The 17,955-nt window shown below is 37.5% G+C and overlaps 1 protein-coding gene and 1 non-coding gene across 2 annotated transcripts; both read left to right on the forward strand.

Moving 5' to 3' along the window:
• Positions 1-4,693: 4,693 nt before the first annotated feature.
• On the forward strand, positions 4,694-4,781 carry TRNAY-GUA (transfer RNA tyrosine (anticodon GUA)). The gene is given in 2 exon segments: positions 4,694-4,730; positions 4,746-4,781. It is a non-coding gene; the product is annotated as a tRNA-Tyr (tRNA).
• Positions 4,782-4,840: 59 nt separating this feature from the next.
• Positions 4,841-9,093, forward strand: LOC103322764 (actin-related protein 2/3 complex subunit 4). The gene is made up of 8 exons (XM_008224691.2): positions 4,841-4,987; positions 5,326-5,391; positions 5,995-6,047; positions 6,267-6,294; positions 6,968-7,042; positions 7,370-7,474; positions 7,692-7,781; positions 8,832-9,093. The coding sequence occupies exons 1-8, from the start codon at positions 4,985-4,987 to the stop codon at positions 8,919-8,921; spliced, it is 510 nt and encodes a 169-aa protein (XP_008222913.1). The 5' UTR covers positions 4,841-4,984; the 3' UTR covers positions 8,922-9,093.
• The last annotated feature ends 8,862 nt before the right edge of the window (positions 9,094-17,955 follow it).

Below are 17,955 nucleotides of genomic sequence, written 5' to 3' on the forward strand. Positions count from 1 at the left end.
TGTAACTTTAATTTTCTTTAGGTTGTAAATACTTGAGAAGTTGAGGAGGTTGTGAATTTATATATACTTGAGAAGTTGAAGTTGTGAATTTATATTTTTGGGTTAAAGTATGCTTGAACTCAAAAGGTTTCAAAAGAAGCATAAAAATTAGGCCTAAATGTAGAAGATTGGATTTTTATGACATAAAAAGATTTGCAATTTTAAACCGCTAATTCAAGGTAACCGACCGCTTTTTGCGGTTTCAAAAATCGTCATACCGCAAATAGTCGATCGGTTTGTGATTTGAGTAAAAAGTTGTGGTTACCGAACCGCAACCACCCCTAATAAAATGTGCAACATGTCTTGAATATTTGCGCATAATTACTGTAGCAAAATATTTCTCCATGGGTGTCTCTAAACACTCAATGCTACTTTGGTCTTTGATGGCAGCAAACCGAAACCAACTTAAAAAAAGGAAAAAATAAACATGCAACTCTTTTTCTGAGCAACTCCACCCATCGCCCTTAGCCATGGCAAGGGGGGAGCTAGGGCAGCCACTATTCACGTGAATAGTGGTTGCCCTTGCAAAATTAAATTTTGTGTTTCCACCCATTGCCCTAGATAAGGCGATTACTATTCACTTTTTTTGTTTTATTCACAATTTTATTTACCTTAATAATTAATGTGGATAATATTTTCGGATAAGATTTACGGGTTCCTACGTGTCAAGACTATTCATAATCGGATAAAATTTCGGGATAAGATTTTTTGGTTCAAATTTCGGATGAATTTCAAAATTCAAATTTCAGATAAATTTTTGGGTTCAAATTTCGAATGAATTTCAAAATTCAAATTTCGGATGAATTTCAAAAATCAAATTTCAGATACATTTGGGTTCAAATTTCGGATGAATTTCAAAATTCAAATTTCAGATAAAATTGGGTTCAAATTTCGGATGAATTTCAAATTTCAGATAAGATTTTCATCCAATCAAATCAAGCCACGTGGCATCTTTATCTTGCCAAATTTTTCTATAAAACCAAAGGCTCACCTCATACCTCTCACACCACATCTTTCAATATTTTCATTTCTTAGAGTTTAGAATTCATACTCCATTCATTCTCAATGGAAGAATATAGGAGATGCTTGGAGAGGCATGAGAGAGAAAGAAAGGAGAGAAACCGTAGAGCCGATGAAATCAATGAGTTGCAGAGGCAAGTTGATGAACAAGTTCTCATAGCAGTGGCAATGGAAGAGGAAGAGAACCAAGGTCGCCGTGGTTCACAAGTCGGCCGTCGCCGGAATGTGGACAGACATAGGCATTCTCGGGGTAAGAATCTTTTGGAAGATTATTTTATCCCAACTGCTTTGTACTCTGATGTTGATTTTCGAAGGCGATTTAGAATGCAACCCCACTTGTTCAATAAAATCATGCATGATATTTGCAATTATGATGCATACTTTGTTCAAAAGTGTGATGCTACTGGGGTTTTGGGCCTTCTGAGCAAAGCTTACAATTATACGCATGTTGGCGTATGGAGCATCTGCTGATCAGTGGATGAGGTTGTCCGAATGGGAAGTCCACTACGTTGGAGGCTTTGGTAAGATTTTGTGATGCAATTGAAAACACAGACACTAGGGACTACTGCGTAGACCTACTCCTAGGGACCTCCAACGGCTTCTACAAAAAGCCGAAGCTCGAGGATTTTCAGGAATGATTGGTAGCATCGACTGCATGCATTGGCAATGGAAGAATTGCCAACTGCCTGGGCAAGGTGATTACGGAAATAGGAAAGGCACAAAAAGTATCATCCTGGAAGCCGTTGCTGGCTTCGACACATGGGTTTGGCATGCTTTCTTTGGAGTTGCCGGAGCCCAAAATGACCTCAACGTCCTGGGTCAATCTCCGGTCTTCAACGATGTTTTGAGCGGCCAAGGCCCCAATATTACCTATGAAGTCAACAATACAGTCTACCAGACGGGGTATTATCTAGCTGACGGTATCTACCCAAGGTGGACCACATTTGTCAAATCCATTCCGAATCCCCGATCCCATAAGCAAAAATTATTTGCTACTTATCAAGAAGGATACAAGAAAGATGTCGAAAGGTGTTTTGGCATCCTTCAAGCTCGATGGTTGATTGTCCGAGGTGCAGCCCGTATGTTTGATGAGGAGATCCTCCGGAGCATTATGATGACTTGCATCATCCTTCATAATATGATTGTGGAGGATGAGTGCGATTATGATCTTTGGAGAGGTCTATGAACCGGATCCAATAAACACGGCCTTGACCGGATTTATGAAAGGCCCATGGGGCCAAATGGAGAACCGTTTGAGCCGGAACCGTTGGTGAGGGACGATCGTATGATGACCCGGATGATAGATCGATATACAGAGATGCAATCTTTGTATATTCATGAAAGCCGTCAACTTGACTTGATAGAGCATTTATGGACGGTGAAAGGAATGAAGATGAATGATGGAACATAGATGCTTTGGTTATGTTTTAGGCCTTATGTTTTGGTTGTGTTGTTTAGTATTGCTTATGGTTTGGTTGTGTTGTTTTTTTATTTATTATTGTGCCTTGTTTGTAGTTTTTGTTTTGATTTTAATTATGTTTTGTTTGATGTATGGAATATGTTGAATAAAATTGTCTTTTATTGAAGGCTTTGTTTATTAAATAAAGAAATCCAATACAAGTCATTAAGAATTACTACTACTAAAATAAAAAACATGAAGTACACCAACTTTAATAGAAAACAAGAAAATTAAAAATACATAAAAGGTATGCCAACTAATTTAATGGTTTTGATCATTTAACCAATCCGTGTTGCTAGGCCCATCATCCTGGAAAAGTCTTCTTCTCATAACATCCCTTCGTTCTAGCTTCCAATATTGTTTTGTATCAGGGGACATATGGCTTGTATCCATCGCCATAGTTTCCCGATCCGTCTTCTCCATATCTTTTTTGCGCAAATACTCCTTTTCTCGTGCACACTCGGCTTGAATTGCCACCTCCATATCTTGGCGTTTTTGCTCCAATTCAATTTTTATGCCGTTTTGCTTTGCAATTTCCTCCAAAAACTTTGAATTATGATTGCTTGAATTACCCGTTTTCTTTGCCTTCGCAGCCTTTCGGCCAATGGGCCTCGGTTCCTTTTGGATGGGTGAGTCTTCACTCATAGGGGAATCGAGAGGTGAATCCGATGTCGTTGCATCACGGAGAGGCGTCTCGTTTAACACAACGTCGGGACCCGTTAGAATAATATTGAAGCGTTCTGATTTCACCACCTCCCAACATTCATGATGGGTGAATTTTTTTTTGCCACCCCCGGTTGCACCGAACCACATCTGTGCTTGGATGAGCTATTTAACAAAAAAATAGAAATGCAATAACTATTTAAAATATATTGGATATGCAAGTAACAAAATAAAAATAATGGAAATGCAATTAACCTTACAAATAAATTGGAAGTGCAAGAAATATGAAGAAACAATTGGAAATGCAATAAATATTAACAACATATTGAAAATGCAAGAAATATTAACAAAATATTTGAAATGCAATAAATATTAACAACATATTGAAAATGCAAGAAATATTAACAAAATATTTCAAATGCAAGAAATATTAACAAAATATTTGAAATGCAAGAAATATTAACAAAATATTGACAATGCAATAAATATTAACAACATATATATATTAGGACATTAAACTTAATGATTACGAAAATTACAAAATACTTACCTCGTTAGTACGATTTTCCCCACTTCTATACAAGTTCATCGCTTTTGCCAAGGCATCTCTCCATTTTGCCATCTCTTTGTTGAGAAGTTTCCACCTACTCGACAATGCCATTTCCGTACGAGTGAGTCGAATTTTTCTAAAATTCGGCATGAATTTTTTTCCACATATGGAAAAATTTCATCTCATTGCCTGACAAGGGACAATGACAAACTCGGAGCCAAGCCTCACACAAAGAAACATCTTACATGGTGCTCCACGCCCCTCCGGTTTCAATAGAAGAAGCCATAAAAATAAAAACTAAAATTACAAGGTGAAAGAGATGAAAATGTTGAGTGAAGAGTGAAAAATATGTTGAGTAATTGTAGAAGTAGAATAAAATGTATGAGAATTGGTGTTGAAAGTGAAGGGTATTTATAGGAAAAAAAATCAAAATTTTTTAGGATTTTTTAGTATTTTTTTAAAAAAAATTTCGATTTTTTTTCATAATTTTATTGTCCAAAAATCGCCATCCGTTGGATTAACATTTGGAATCAAATCGGAGCGCTGGGGGAGTGCCACGTGGCTTCCACCCGTTGTGGTGGCGTCGCTGGCGTCGGCGCCGCGAGTTCAAATTTTACCGTTGGCGCGTGCAGCGCGCCAACATTAAAAATTTGAATACCGCGTGACGACGTCGACTAACGTCGTCATGGCGTCACCCCACCGCGTTTTGGACTTGGGGCGAAAGTTGCCTTGGGCGGCCCGGGTTGGTGGGTCCCACACCCCGGGCTTGGGCCGCCGCTGGAGCGAGTTTTTGTTTTTTCCCCCCTCCCCTCGGGCTGGGCTGCATGGCTGGCGTCGCTCTAACTTCTTTCACCGGCTTAGTGGAAGCCATTACGTTTAAATGTGACAAGTGTCTGGGATAATTACATCTGCTTTCATTGAATACCATTAAATAAAATTTGTTAGGCTCTGATTTCAACAATCCGACCTTAGCTCAGTTGGTAGAGCGGAGGACTGTAGTTGTTTGAAGCAGACATCCTTAGGTCGCTGGTTCGAATCCGGCAGGTCGGATTTTTTTCAATTCCGTTTCTTTTGTTTTATACATTCCTTAAGAAGCACGCGTATTTTAGCACTCATTTCCTCAAAATACACTCCACAAGCGCACAATAGCACTACTCCAAACAAGCTGTTTGCTCTCTCTCTCTCTGTCTCTCGCGATCATTTCCAGCAAAATATCTCCTTCCGGTTTCTGAACCAATTTGTCTGCTCCTAAAATGGTAAACCCATCTGATCTTTGCTCTTTTATACATTTTTAAATCCGCGTATGTGTAATGAGCAGCATCCTTTTTTCTACTTTTTCTACTCTCTCTTTGGTTGCCGAGAAGTCTACGAGTGTCATTTCACATTCTGTTTCTCGGCGACCAAACAGATCCTAAAGAAAATTTGAGATTGCTGAGCCAAATTTACATATCTAGGGCATGGTTTGCTTGACTTCCATTACTTGTGCACTACAATTATTATCGTATTCCCTCGGACTTCTAAGCTTGAATTAAACTCAACTAAGAGTATTTCAGTGATGGGTTGCATTTTTTTTGTTTCCTTTTTGTTTTTTCAGTCGAATACTTTGCGATTGTACTTGACGTGTATAAGGAACACTCTCGATGCCGCAATGTGCCTTCAGGTATTATCAATTTGAGTAATTTTTGGTCTCTTTCTGCAATCTGTACAAGTGCTTTAAAAAATTGTTCATTTTCAATATAGCTTTGAATCTTAAGTATATTGACAAAAAAAAAAAAAAAAGGGGGTATGTTTTTCATGTTGAGCACATCATATATTTATGAATAGAAAAAGTTGGATATATAACACTTGTATCAACTTTCATATGGGACAGTGTACACAAACATATTAAGTGGGTAGATTCATAAATCCTTGCTTCACAGTTTAGCCTTAGTTGAAGATTGTTGTGATGTCTGGTTGCCAGTACAAAGTCGGTTTAAACTATGTCTTGTGATTGTACCGAGAGAAAGAAAGAAAATGTCTCGTGAGGCCTGACCAGTTATTTATTTTTACTTTGGTTGGTGGGCACTGTCAATTCTAGAAAATTTTGTTTTCTGGTTCTTGAAAGCACGCACATGAAATCCTAATGCGTAGACCCCAGTACTAAATTTTCATTGTTTTATGTAAATTATATTTCAAATGCTTATTCTATCAAAGAAAAGAAAAAAAGTCCATTTGCTTATAATGCCTGATTGATTCTCTGTCTTGCATCATATGCTGCTTGCAGAATTTTCCTTGTCAAGAAGTTGAAAGGCATAACAAGCCGGAAGTTGAGCTAAAGTATGTTCATTAGTTGTACTTTGATCTTAATATTACACTTCCTGCTGCCTTAAATTCTTATTTTAATGTTATATAATCAGTACGGAGAAAACAAACAGGTCCTGGTAAGGTGGCCACAATAAAAATGCTTTTCTCAAAGTATATGCTATTAAACTAATTTAGAAATATTGATTGATGTGTTTTTCAATAAAGTTTTAATCTTCTCTTCATATTTTGCAGGACCAGCTCAGAACTTCTGCTAAATCCTGTGAGAACCATCTTGTTGACATGATAAAGAACAGTCGCCCCCCCTCCCTTTTTTTTTTCCCTCTCTCCTTTTTCCTACTCTAATGTTATGTTTAATAAAGTTGGTCGCTTGCATATACGTTTTTCCTAATGCCTTGCACTGTGTGAGGAATCACATTTTTCTTTTCTACACCCAGTTTAAACATTCCAAAAGTTGTAAACTTTGTCGTATGAGTTAGAAATTTTGGCAAGGATAGTTCCCTTTCATGCCTAAACATTATTATAATATAATTACCATTTTCTAGATAAATTCTGGGTCAATGGTTTTTGGTTTTAAGCAAATTGAATATATTAAAAACTGGAGGCTACAGCTAATAATGTGGGCAGCACGCTGGACTCTATGTTTTTCTATCTGCTCTCTTTTTTACTTTATTATCACTACACTTTTAAGTTTCCATGCCATTTGCTAGGAAGGAGCTCTTGCCTCTATATTTTGTGGCTGTTAAAAGTGAAACTTCTAGACTTCATATCTTATGGTTACAAGATGTTAAAGTTGTCATTGATCGCATAGAACTCTGATGAGTCAGATACTCCTAAAAGAATGTGATGGAGATCTTAAGTTTACGTTACCGAGCTTTTTTATTTTCTTTTCAGAAAAGAAAATTAACACTGATTATTTACTATTGCTACCACAGGTTTTGATATGTCGAAATGAGGCTGAAAAATGCTTAATTGAGACATCTATTAATTCCCTTCGCATAAGCCTCAAGGTATTTATATTTACTTGAATATATTTTAGTATATAGTTGGTCCTAACCCGCTTTCTGTTTTTCTATTCTCAATAGTAGCTGTTTTGTAACTTTTTTTTTTAATGGTTTCTATATGGTTTTGTTGTATCTATTTTAGGATAGAGTTGGTTGCAGATTCTGTGTTTCCTTAGAAGTGGACTTGCTGTTCACTTTTCTTGTGCTTTTTTTTTTTTCCGGATAGCTTACAGTTCTCACCTGCAAGAGTTTTTGTTGTATATAATTTTGCAATCAGTATCCCATTTATTTTTTCCTTATATCCTTTTCTTATGGGTGCTCTCTCTTGTATAGGTAAAGCAGGCAGATGAACTTGAAAATATACTAACTAAAAAATTTCTTAGATTTTTATCGATGAGGGCAGAAGCATTCCAGGTATTGAGGAGAAAGCCAGTGCAGGTACATAGATTTCTTGCATGGAGTTCAAATTAGACTTGTGAATTTATACTGTTTGACAAACTAAGTGGGTGCCATGAACTTGACTTGAGGAATCGTTTTTCTGTAGGAAAATGTGAATTTTCAGGTTTTTAAGTCACTATGACAGCATATTTGAAGATGAACTCCCATAAATTAATCTGCCATATTTATTTACTTTGTGTAATGCTTTTCTATGCAGGGTTATGATATTAGTTTTCTTGTAACAAATTACCATTGTGAGGAGATGCAGAAACACAAGCTCATTGATTTTATTGTACAGTTCATGGAGGCAAGCATTTTTCCAAACCCTATAAAATTGCATGTATTAATTGACTGCTGCTTGAAACGATTGCTCAATTTATACCTTTTGTTTTTGAATGGTAGTTGGTCAATTAATATATTTGAGAATACCAATTGACTCTGTTGGGGTAGGGTGGCTTGTTTCTGGAACACAAATTTAATGTGTGAAGTTTCGAAAACCCAAGTTTCCTGTCGTTTTGCATGAATAGTAGCCATTTGACTATGTATAGCTTTGATGCAAACTCATTGTGGAATTCCTTTTGTATGAAGAGGCCTTGGAGCTGGTACTCTGAGAAAACAATTTTCTTTGTGTTTTCCTTTCGTTTTTCTTTTTCTTTTTTTGTTTTCTTTTTGTTTTGGGTTCCATATCAATCAATAGCTACATTCATTGAGGCTTTCACACTCCAATTATTCTTCTCATCTTTTGTGTCCTAAGTCAATGCAACTACAACTACTGTCTTATACAATATGACAAAAGTTACACCTTACATTTTTTCGGTTCAGTGTTTTATGTGGTGGTGCACTACAGCATCATCTACATGCAGAGATAACAATCGAAATGGACTTTGGTGGCCAGGCTCATTGCTAATGTCAGTTTGGTTTATCACAAATCACAAATTGTTAACTTCCCCACCTCCCCTGGTATTTGTTACCAATCCAGCCAAACCATCGTTTTTTTGATTTAATATTAGATTTGAAAATTTACTCACTGGCAGTAATCAGTGTCAAGAGAAGCACATCTGGCTTGCTTCTCTATCTGTCTCTTTGCTTATGTTGCTACTGGTGTTAATCTGTTAGAGGAATGTTTCCATTAAGTGGAAGTCATATAGATATTAGTCAGTAGGATGATTGCATTTTATATGGCCCAAGGCTTATATTGTCGGATATTTTTATGGTCTAGTTGGATCTTTATTGACTGATATGGAATTTCAAGCGCTTAATCTGAAGATGTGTGATATCAATATGTTGGTTCTCTATATTTGCTCTGCTGTTAAGTTTATGCTTTGATTTTCTTACTCCGTTGCTTCTTGGATTACAGGATATTGATAAAGAGATAAGTGAATTAAAGATGTCAGTGAACACACGAGGGAGGCTGGTGGCCACGGAGTTTTTGAAACAATTTATGTAATATTTCTGTTCGTTACCAAGTTGTATATGAATTTGCCTTTTACAGATTCTGTTCGACCATTTGCCATTTTTTATATATTTATTTTGTATCAGACGTCCCACCATGTTTAATGAACCACTAGTGTAATGGCTGAAAGATCAGCATTCTCCTCCTGATGAAGCCTTTCTTCAAAGACTCGTCGTTTCTGAAATTCTTCATAACTCTGTAGGTAGCTTTGGTTTGCAGAAGTGGAGGAAGTTTATAGATGAAAAGTATGGTATATGCACAACTTTGGAAATGAGTTATTCTTCCATAGCCCCTTAACTCAAGTAGCGTGGGAAGGGTGTGGTGATGGTAGAGATACTAGGTTTGAACTTTTGAAATTTATAAAGTTTTTTTTTTTTTCCTGAAGCACCGTATTTTACGTATGTTAAAAATTTGAAGGGAATCTTTTGTTTTGTTTTTTAGTTTTTAGTTTTTTAGTTTTGTTTTTTAACGGAATAAAATGTTTAGTAAATAGGAAGACAATAATTACATTTTCACTATTCAACATTATTCCCTTTCTTTTTATGAAAATTTAAGTATTCCCTTTTTCTTTTGCTACGAAAAAGAATTCCCATAAATTTTAAAAGGGGAAACACCTTATGTATTCTTTTTGGCAAGTCACCCTCTTATGCACATTTACTATATTTGGTTGCCTTTGATACGATTATAATATTTTATTTACCCTCATTCCCTTAAGTTTTGTAATAAAAGTTGACAAGGGGAAAGCTGCACTACCTTATGTTGGCCATTGCATAAAGTCCACATGCTCCACCCACATTACCACTAATGTACGTTCGTGCTCTCTAAGATAGAGGAGCCAACCCACTCCTACTAATAGACGGATAGACGGAGTATGTGTGTTAGTGAGCAGAAGTGCGAGTGCAAACTCAAAGTGTTGGTGAGGGTGTGAGTGTGTGCATATGAAGAGTGCATATTCTGAGCAATACACCCACATAGAGAAAACCTCATATATCTCTCTAAACACTCTTCAAGGCAATTCACCAAGAGCCTTGGTCTTGGATACGTCGAATTCATGAAGTAATTTTTATAGCCAATCTGACCACCTTGGAGACGAAGAACGTGAAGCATCTTCGTGACGTCCAAGCATCTTGGCGGGCTAGTAATTGCAAGCGTTCTTCACATTTGGGATCTTCCGCAAGGTACGCAGTACCTTATACCCGACTATTATGATTAAAATATTTTTCCTTAAATAAAATATCAATTTTACTGTTACACGGCTCAGACACCGCCATTACTGTTTCATTCTCCTATTAGGTTTTTTTTGTTGGCTTATTAGAAAGACCACTATAAAAGTGGAAGTACACTTTGGTTATTGGTTGTTACTCAATTTACACGACTGTCACCGTTCAGTGTTGATCATTAACGAACATTTTGGCAAAATGATTTCGTAGGGACCCCCCCAATCAGCATCATTTTTATTTATCCTTTTTGGGTGGTCTCTCTATTAGCGTTACAAACTTTTCTTTAAGACAAAGGCCTACCAAGAATGTAATCTTTCTCCCATATATTTGAGCTAATTTAGTAACTGGTTGTGTTTGTTTTCCACTTCTGAGTGGTGTTTGTTGTTTTTGGGCAGGAATTTGACTTGACAAGTGAAAGGTTCCTTGTGCCGGACATGATCTTCCATCCTGCTTATTTTGGTTTGTCTTATATTCTGGTTTCAAAGTACACACTTTTGGGGTTTTAGTTCGATTCTTGAAACAAATACGATGTATGATTCTTTTTGTTGATTGAAACATTACAGTATCCTTTTGTGGTTCATGTTCGCTAGGGGTTATTACTTCTGCAACTTGTTGCTTGATTCATGTAGATTAGTTGTTTCTGTAGAATATGACACTATGTGGCATAATAGGAGGTATTTAGAAATTCTATAACTTGTGTGAACACTGTATGTGATTTAGTAATGATTTTTGCTCATTCCTTTGGGAACTCTACGATTTCTTACAAGGCAAAAGAGCTAACTTGGACCTGTTTTGCAAGAATGAATCAGGCTGGGCTAGCGGAGTTCATAGTTTGAGCTGTGAGTTCCTGCCATCTTCATCTTCACCCTGTACTCCATGAAAGTGACCTTCCAAACTCTGCATTTTACTTGAAAGAAAAAAAAAATTATTGTCAGTACTTACCCTTGTGTCTGAATGTGTTGGCCAGCATTATTTTAGCCGGGGGAAGCACACTATTTCCTCGACTTGCTGATAGACTGTATGTACTGATCTCTTTTCCGTTCAATTATGCAATGCCAGACTTAATACTAAATCATCCTTAAGTTTGTATTGATATTTTTCAGAGAGAGGGAGCTGCGGCCTCTTGACATAACTCCTCAACAAGAGTAACTTTTCTCCTGATCTGTAATACTCTGTTTAAGCATACCTACTTCCAGTTCTATTAAAATTGTCCATGTTTTTCCAGCCCCATACTAGGTGTTTGGCAAGGAGGATCTCTGTTTAGGCATTTTTGGCCAGTGACTATATAGCATCAATCAACCGCATGATGTGGAGCCCTGATGGGACACTTTTAGGTAAGCATAGGCATCTTTGTTTAGTGTCTATTTAATTCTATTCTCATATTGTGAAGTAGACACCTGCTAGTTCATCACAAGAAAGTATTATCAAGAAATAGGAAATGAATCTTAAGCTGGTTATGATCACAGGTTCCTACTGCAGGTGTAGCATACTCTAAACATATGTACTCCTATCCCAACAAACAGCTGTGTGGTTGTCCTCTTGTTTTCAGATCGAGGCTCATGCTGGTAGTGTTAATCATCTTGCTTTCTCATATTCCAACAAACAGCTGTGTGTAGTCACGTGTGGGGAGGATAGGGTCATTAAGGTTTGATCTATGACTTAACTAATTCTAAAGTGATTGTGCAGGTTCAAGTTCAATGTCAGTTAAAATTTAACAATATTCTGCAGGTGTGGGATGCAGTCACTAGGACTACTAATTATAGTGATTGAAAAAGAGAAATTCAGAGTATTCAATAGGTATCGCCCCACGGCTATTCTTTTGAGAAATTCGATTTATGGATTATCGCCAGCAACTTTGTCTTTCAAATCACACCAGTAGATTGACAATGCAGAACGCCGTCCTTGCTGTGCCCCAGCAGCTTCACATGCTTACCGGATCCCCAATAAAGCTCCTCATGTATTGCTTGAGTTCCCATCCATTGTGCTCAACAGATGCCTTCATCCAAGAAAACATATGAAAAGGGAAGAAAAATTTCACAAAACTCGGTTAGCAATGATCACAGAGTAATGACTCATTACCTCACTGTGAATTTTTGCAATGTGGCAAGCTAGACCCATCTTCGAAAAAAATTTCTTTGTTTCAACAAAGTATAAGGGCCGTGATTGCTAAAGAGGCCTGGAAAATCAAAGTTCCCATAACTATAGGCGCCACAACGCTAAATGTGGATTGAATAGGGGAGAAGAACAAAGTCCAAAGGGAAAAATAAATTTTCTTTACCCGAATTAAGCAGATAGACAAATGAACTAGGCAATATGTGCTCCCCATTCTTGAAGTATATAGCATGACATACAAGCAATAGGAATATACAAGAATAGATTAAACATACATGATAACAAAATTGAACACAGTTCCTTAACAGGTCCAACCATCTAGTTCAGTGGAGCTATTAGAGCCTTTCCAGCGGTGAAGCCCAGCCCGAGGCTGGGGGAAAGAAAAAGGTGTTCGGCGGATAGCCCAGGGCCCGGGAGGTGTGGGACCCACAAACCCGGGCTGGCCCAAGGCAACTTCGCCGAGGTCCAAAGCGAGGGGTTCTTGTAGCGCTCGATGTCACTCTGATCCCCGCTACTGATATCGCTCTGATTACCTCGATTTAATTTTTTTCCTGTTGCCACGTGGCGTCGTCTGGCTCTCCGATCTGATTTTTTCCTCCAATCCAACGCAGCTAATTTTTTTGCAATAAAATACTGGAAAAAATTCGGAAAATTTTTTAAAAAATACCCAAAATTAATGAATTTTTTTCTATAAATACCAACCTTTTTTTTTTAATTTATCTTAAATTTGAAATTGAAAATTTTATCCGATTATGAGATATGAATAGTATTGACACGTAGGAACCCGAAAATCTTATCCAAATTAATTATTGAGGTAAAAAAAGTTGTGAATAAAACAAAAAAATGAATAGTAACTGCCCTTAGCAAGGGCAACGGGTGGAAACACAAAATTCGGATTTTGCAAGGGCAACCACTATTCACGTGAATAGTGGCTGCCCTAGCTCCCCCCTTGCCATGGCTAAGGGCAAATGGGTGGAGTTGCTCTTATATTAGCGTGGTACCCTAAACTGCTATATTGGCTATTTTAAATGAGTTCAAAGAATAAATTGGTAGACTATCATAAGAAGAAGAAGAAATAAGATTGAAAGGTTGAAGAATGCTAATGGTATTTGGATTGAGGAGGCTAACAGCTTAAAAAACTTGGCTGTGGATCATTTTTCCAGTCTCTTTTCTTCTACTTCTCTTGGTGATTATGCGGTTGATCTCCCTAACCGTTTCCCCCCTATTGATGTGGTTGATTTGCATAGGTTGGTTCAACAATTAATATGGCTGAGGTTAAGACTAGTCTTTTTAATATTGGTGCCTGTTTTTATCAGAGTTAGTGGAATCAATGTGCTGGTGATATTTTCCAAATGGTGGTGAACGCTTTTAAGGAATGTCGAATCCCAGAGAAGCTCAACTATACTCTAATCACCTTGGTCCCTAAAGTTGACAACCCGCAGAATATGGTGCATTTTCGACCCATAAGCCTTTGTTCTACCCTTTATAAAGTTATTTCCAAAGTTTTGGTGGCTAGATTAAGACATATTTTGTCTCACATCATCAGCCCTAACCAGGTAAGTTTTGTGCTTGGTAGGCAAATCACTGATAGCATACTTATTGCTCAGGAGTTGATGCATAAATTTAAGCTGTCTAAGGGGAAGAAAGGCTATATGGCTTGGAAAATTGATTTGTCTAAGGCTTACGACAGATTAAATTGGAAGTTTGTTGAGCATGTGTTAGTGGAGTTGGGGTTACCTTGTCCTATCACTAAATTGATCTTGAGTTGTGTTTCTACTGTGAGGTATCAAATCTGCATGAATGGTGAACTTACTAATCAGTTTCTTCCTAAGAATGGCATTAGACAAGGAGACCCTTTATCTCCTTATCTTTTTGTTATGTGTATTGAGAAATTATCTCATCTTATTTGGGATTCTGTTAAAAAAGGAGTGGAAACCAGTTAAGTCTTCACAATCTGGCCTAGCTGTGTCTCATTTATTCTTTGCAGATGACCTGGTTCTCTTTACTGAAGCTAATTCTACTCAAGCTAGGATGCTAAAGAGTTGTTTGGAGAGGTTTTGCAGTGTTGCTGGGCAAACAGTGAACTATGATAAATCTGTTGTCTTCTGCTCACCAAATACAAGGAAGGAGACAACTAAGGAGGTAAGTCTAATTTGTGGCTCTCCTCTTACTAAGGACCTTGGTAAGTATCTAGGCATGCCTATGTTGCATTCTAGAATTACTAAATTCACATATGGCAGTTTAATTGATAAAGTGCATAAGCGGCTTGCTTCTTGGAAGTCAAAGTTTCTTTCTTTGGCTGGTAGAGCAACTCTTATACAAGCTGTCACTTCTGTTGTTCCTATTTATGCTATGCAGACCTCCAAGTTGCCTGTTAGTATTGGGCAAGAGCTGGACAAATTAAATCGCAATTTCTTTTGGGGTGGCAGTGAGAAAAAGCAGAAGATCCACCTCTGTCAATGGGATTTAGCTTGTCGTCCTAAGAACAAGGGGCAGTTTGGGTTTTAAAAAAACTACTACCATGAATCAGGCCCTTTTGGCTAAGGTCGGGTGGAGATTACATAAAAATGACAAGGGCTTATGGGCTAAGATCTATGAGTTCAAGTATCTTAAAGGGAAATCTGTCTTAGATTCTTCTTTGATGTTTCAACAGGATTGCTTTACCACTTGGAAGGGTGTTATGTATGGGGTGGAGTTGTTAAGGCAGGGAATATGTTAGAGGGTTGGTAAGGGGGATACTACTAAATTTTGGAAAGACAGTTGGCTTATTGATGAGCCTTTGTTGAAGCATGCTGGGGTCTTGCGTATTAAGGATTTAGATTGCTCTGTTTCCATTTTTTTAAAGATGGGTGGTGGGATTTGGATAAATTACGAAGAGCTTTAACGGAAGATCTTGTTCAACATGCTGTTAATTATCCTGTGGGTTTTGCTAGTAATTTGCAGGATTGCCAGATTTGGAAAGGAACTGCCAATTGAGTTTTTTCTGTAAAAACCGCTTACAATCTTTTCTTTAAAGGTCCCTCATGGCCTGATTATAATTTTAGTTCTTTGTGGAGACTAAAGATACCGCCTAAATTGCAGATCTTTGCTTGGCTTACTGCGCAAGGTAAAATTCTGACCAATGAGCAAATGGTTAGAAGACATCTAACTTTTGATGCTTCTTGTGGTGCTTGTGAGTGGCCTATTGAAACTATATTACATATTCTTCGTGATTGGTATAAGGCTAGAGGTATATGGAGTATTGTTTTAATGCCTAGCCATCATGGCCATTTCTTTCAAATGGATTTTCTGCCTTGGTTTCAGACTAATCTTCTCTCCCAGATAGTTTGGTGTAGTAATATCCCTTGGAGTCCGGTGTTTATCTTTACTTGTTGGTATGTGTGGAAATTGAGAAATCACCACGTTTTTCAAGGGGATGAAGATGTGCCTTTTGATCCTAAACAACTTATTGTTCGTGCTGTCCATGAGTGGTTTAAGGCTTCTCATGTCTTGAGTAAGCATAATCATAAAGTCCAGATTGATCTTAAGTGGGAACCTCCTATTTCTGGCCAGTTCAAGTTAAATGTTGATGGGTCTAGGAGGAATGGCTCTGGACATATTGGTGCTGGAGGTGTTATTAGAAATTCCTCTGGAGATTGGATCAGTGGTTTTGCTGTGAACTTGGGGAAGGGGCAAATTCTTGAGGCAGAAATTTGGGGATTATTTTTTGGGTTGAAGCTTGCTGTGGACAAAGAGATTGATAATCTTGTTGTTGAAATGGATTCAGCAATTGCTGTCCAATTGATCCAGAAGCAAGGCCTTACTGATGTTCATCCTCTTGCAGCCTTAGTTGCTAGCTGCTGGGAGTTTATGCATATGATCAATTGCTGCAGTGTTTATCATGTTTACAGAGAGAAAAACTGTGTTGCTGATTGTTTGGCGACCTGGAGCTATAACTTAGACTTGGGTCTTTTTATCTTTGTTGATGCTCCAGCTTGGGTTGGGCCTAGTTTGATCGATGATTTGCTAGGAATTACTAGATCTAGGCTAGTTCCTACTGATTTGCTGGTGTAAGTTGTTTTTGGGGTTTTTGCCCCCTTTTTCATAAAAAAAAAGAGAATAAATTAGTAGATGAAATAATCAAGGGGGTAAGTTCGAAAAGGTTAATAGTTCAAGGGGTAAAATGGATAAAAATTCTTGTCTTAATGAATCAGATGAAGCGAAATGCGAAAAAAATGCACCACCCATTATTCGGATATCTCGACAGATTCTTGCCTAGTCCAAAGAGAGAAAATATCCAATTTCATCTCTATCAAATTTTAATTTTAGAATTTAGAAGAGTGGATATAATTACGATGCAATGGGTTATTGGAGGTCTTTTTTGTGTGGTCGAAGTTCCAATTCATTGCAATCCTCCAGAAAGGCAGAGAACAGTACAAATAAAGACGAGCAAAAACATCGGCCAGAAAATCAACAGGAAACAAATAGGAACAAATATAGCTAAAACCATTACAGTATAGCATGAAGATCATGTCCCGAGCAAAAAAAACTAAAACGGCAAAAGCCAATATAAAGGCATATAGCCCACAAAGAGGCATTATAGCCACATTCGGCATAAAGCCCACATTAAACATAAGATACATAAAATAAAACACAGGAAAGTTAGCCGCCATTACCAAAGAGAAACTCCACAATTGTAGACGGACAAACCACCAATCACCAACATGAAGAACCAAACACCCATATGTTAGCAAACCAAGCCAAATATCCCTCAAAACATAGCCCACCCGAGATTCACCAAACATAACCAAAATTAACCCAACCAATACATCCAAAAGACAACAGCTAGCATAGAAAGAATGAGAAAACTCATTCCACAAACAGGAGAAAAAGAACCAAGAACCTGGAAGGAGGTGGTGCAAGCACCTGAGTTAGAGCTCTAACACACCTTCCAATAAAAAGTGCTAAAACGCATTTGAAATTTGCAGCTACAGACCAAGGATGAGACTAGATCAAAGGAGAGGTGAAGGAATTCGGATGAGCCATGGATTTTGAGTCGGTATGGAGCAAGACTCACAAGGCAAAGATGGTGGTGATATGGGAAATCATGCCCATGGTCTTCATCCCACCAGATTGTAATATAGAGGGAGAAGGAGAAAAGTGTGATTCAAGAGGAGGGGCAGATCACCTCCTCTACCAACACCCACCCCTGAAGGGGTGCGGAGTTTTAATTTTTGGGAGATTCACTATTATACCTAAAATAAGAGCCTAAGTTAGAAAATAAACCCTATATGAAATGGACTTTAGAAACACACCCAAAACATATTTACAACATAACAAAATTTTTTTTAACTTCTTTTAAATTACAAAACTACCATTAATTTCTTAAAACAAACTCAACCTCAAAACCTCATAAAAAAAGTCTAAGACACTCAATAGGGCATCATAATAATTTAATAATCAAAATTAAATTCAATAGAATCAGCTATCGTTTTTTGGGTTTGTTTATGGAAATTAAATGATGTAGGATTTATCTATATTAATAATATTAAGAATGAGTATATGACTAAATTTTATTTATTTTTATTTTTATTTTTTATTTTTTTTGCTAGAGTTGCCTAAGACCTCCTCATTGGAGGGTCTCATTAGCGTGCTTTAGGAATTGTACCTACCCATTCGCCAATTATGAGTTGGACGCTTTAACCAGCCAGCCACAG

Source organism: Prunus mume, linkage group LG2 (assembly GCF_029339155.1).
Source record: "Prunus mume cultivar Tortuosa linkage group LG2, ASM2933915v1, whole genome shotgun sequence".
Lineage (NCBI taxonomy): Eukaryota > Viridiplantae > Streptophyta > Magnoliopsida > Rosales > Rosaceae > Prunus > Prunus mume.

Bases quoted from the DNA above. Each gene is read 5' to 3' on its own strand.
- LOC103322764 (XM_008224691.2), top strand. The intron at 6,048-6,266 runs GTATGTTCATTA...CATATTTTGCAG, and splicing joins AAGCCGGAAGTTGAGCTAAA to GACCAGCTCAGAACTTCTGC. The intron at 7,475-7,691 runs GTACATAGATTT...TTTTCTATGCAG, and splicing joins TGAGGAGAAAGCCAGTGCAG to GGTTATGATATTAGTTTTCT.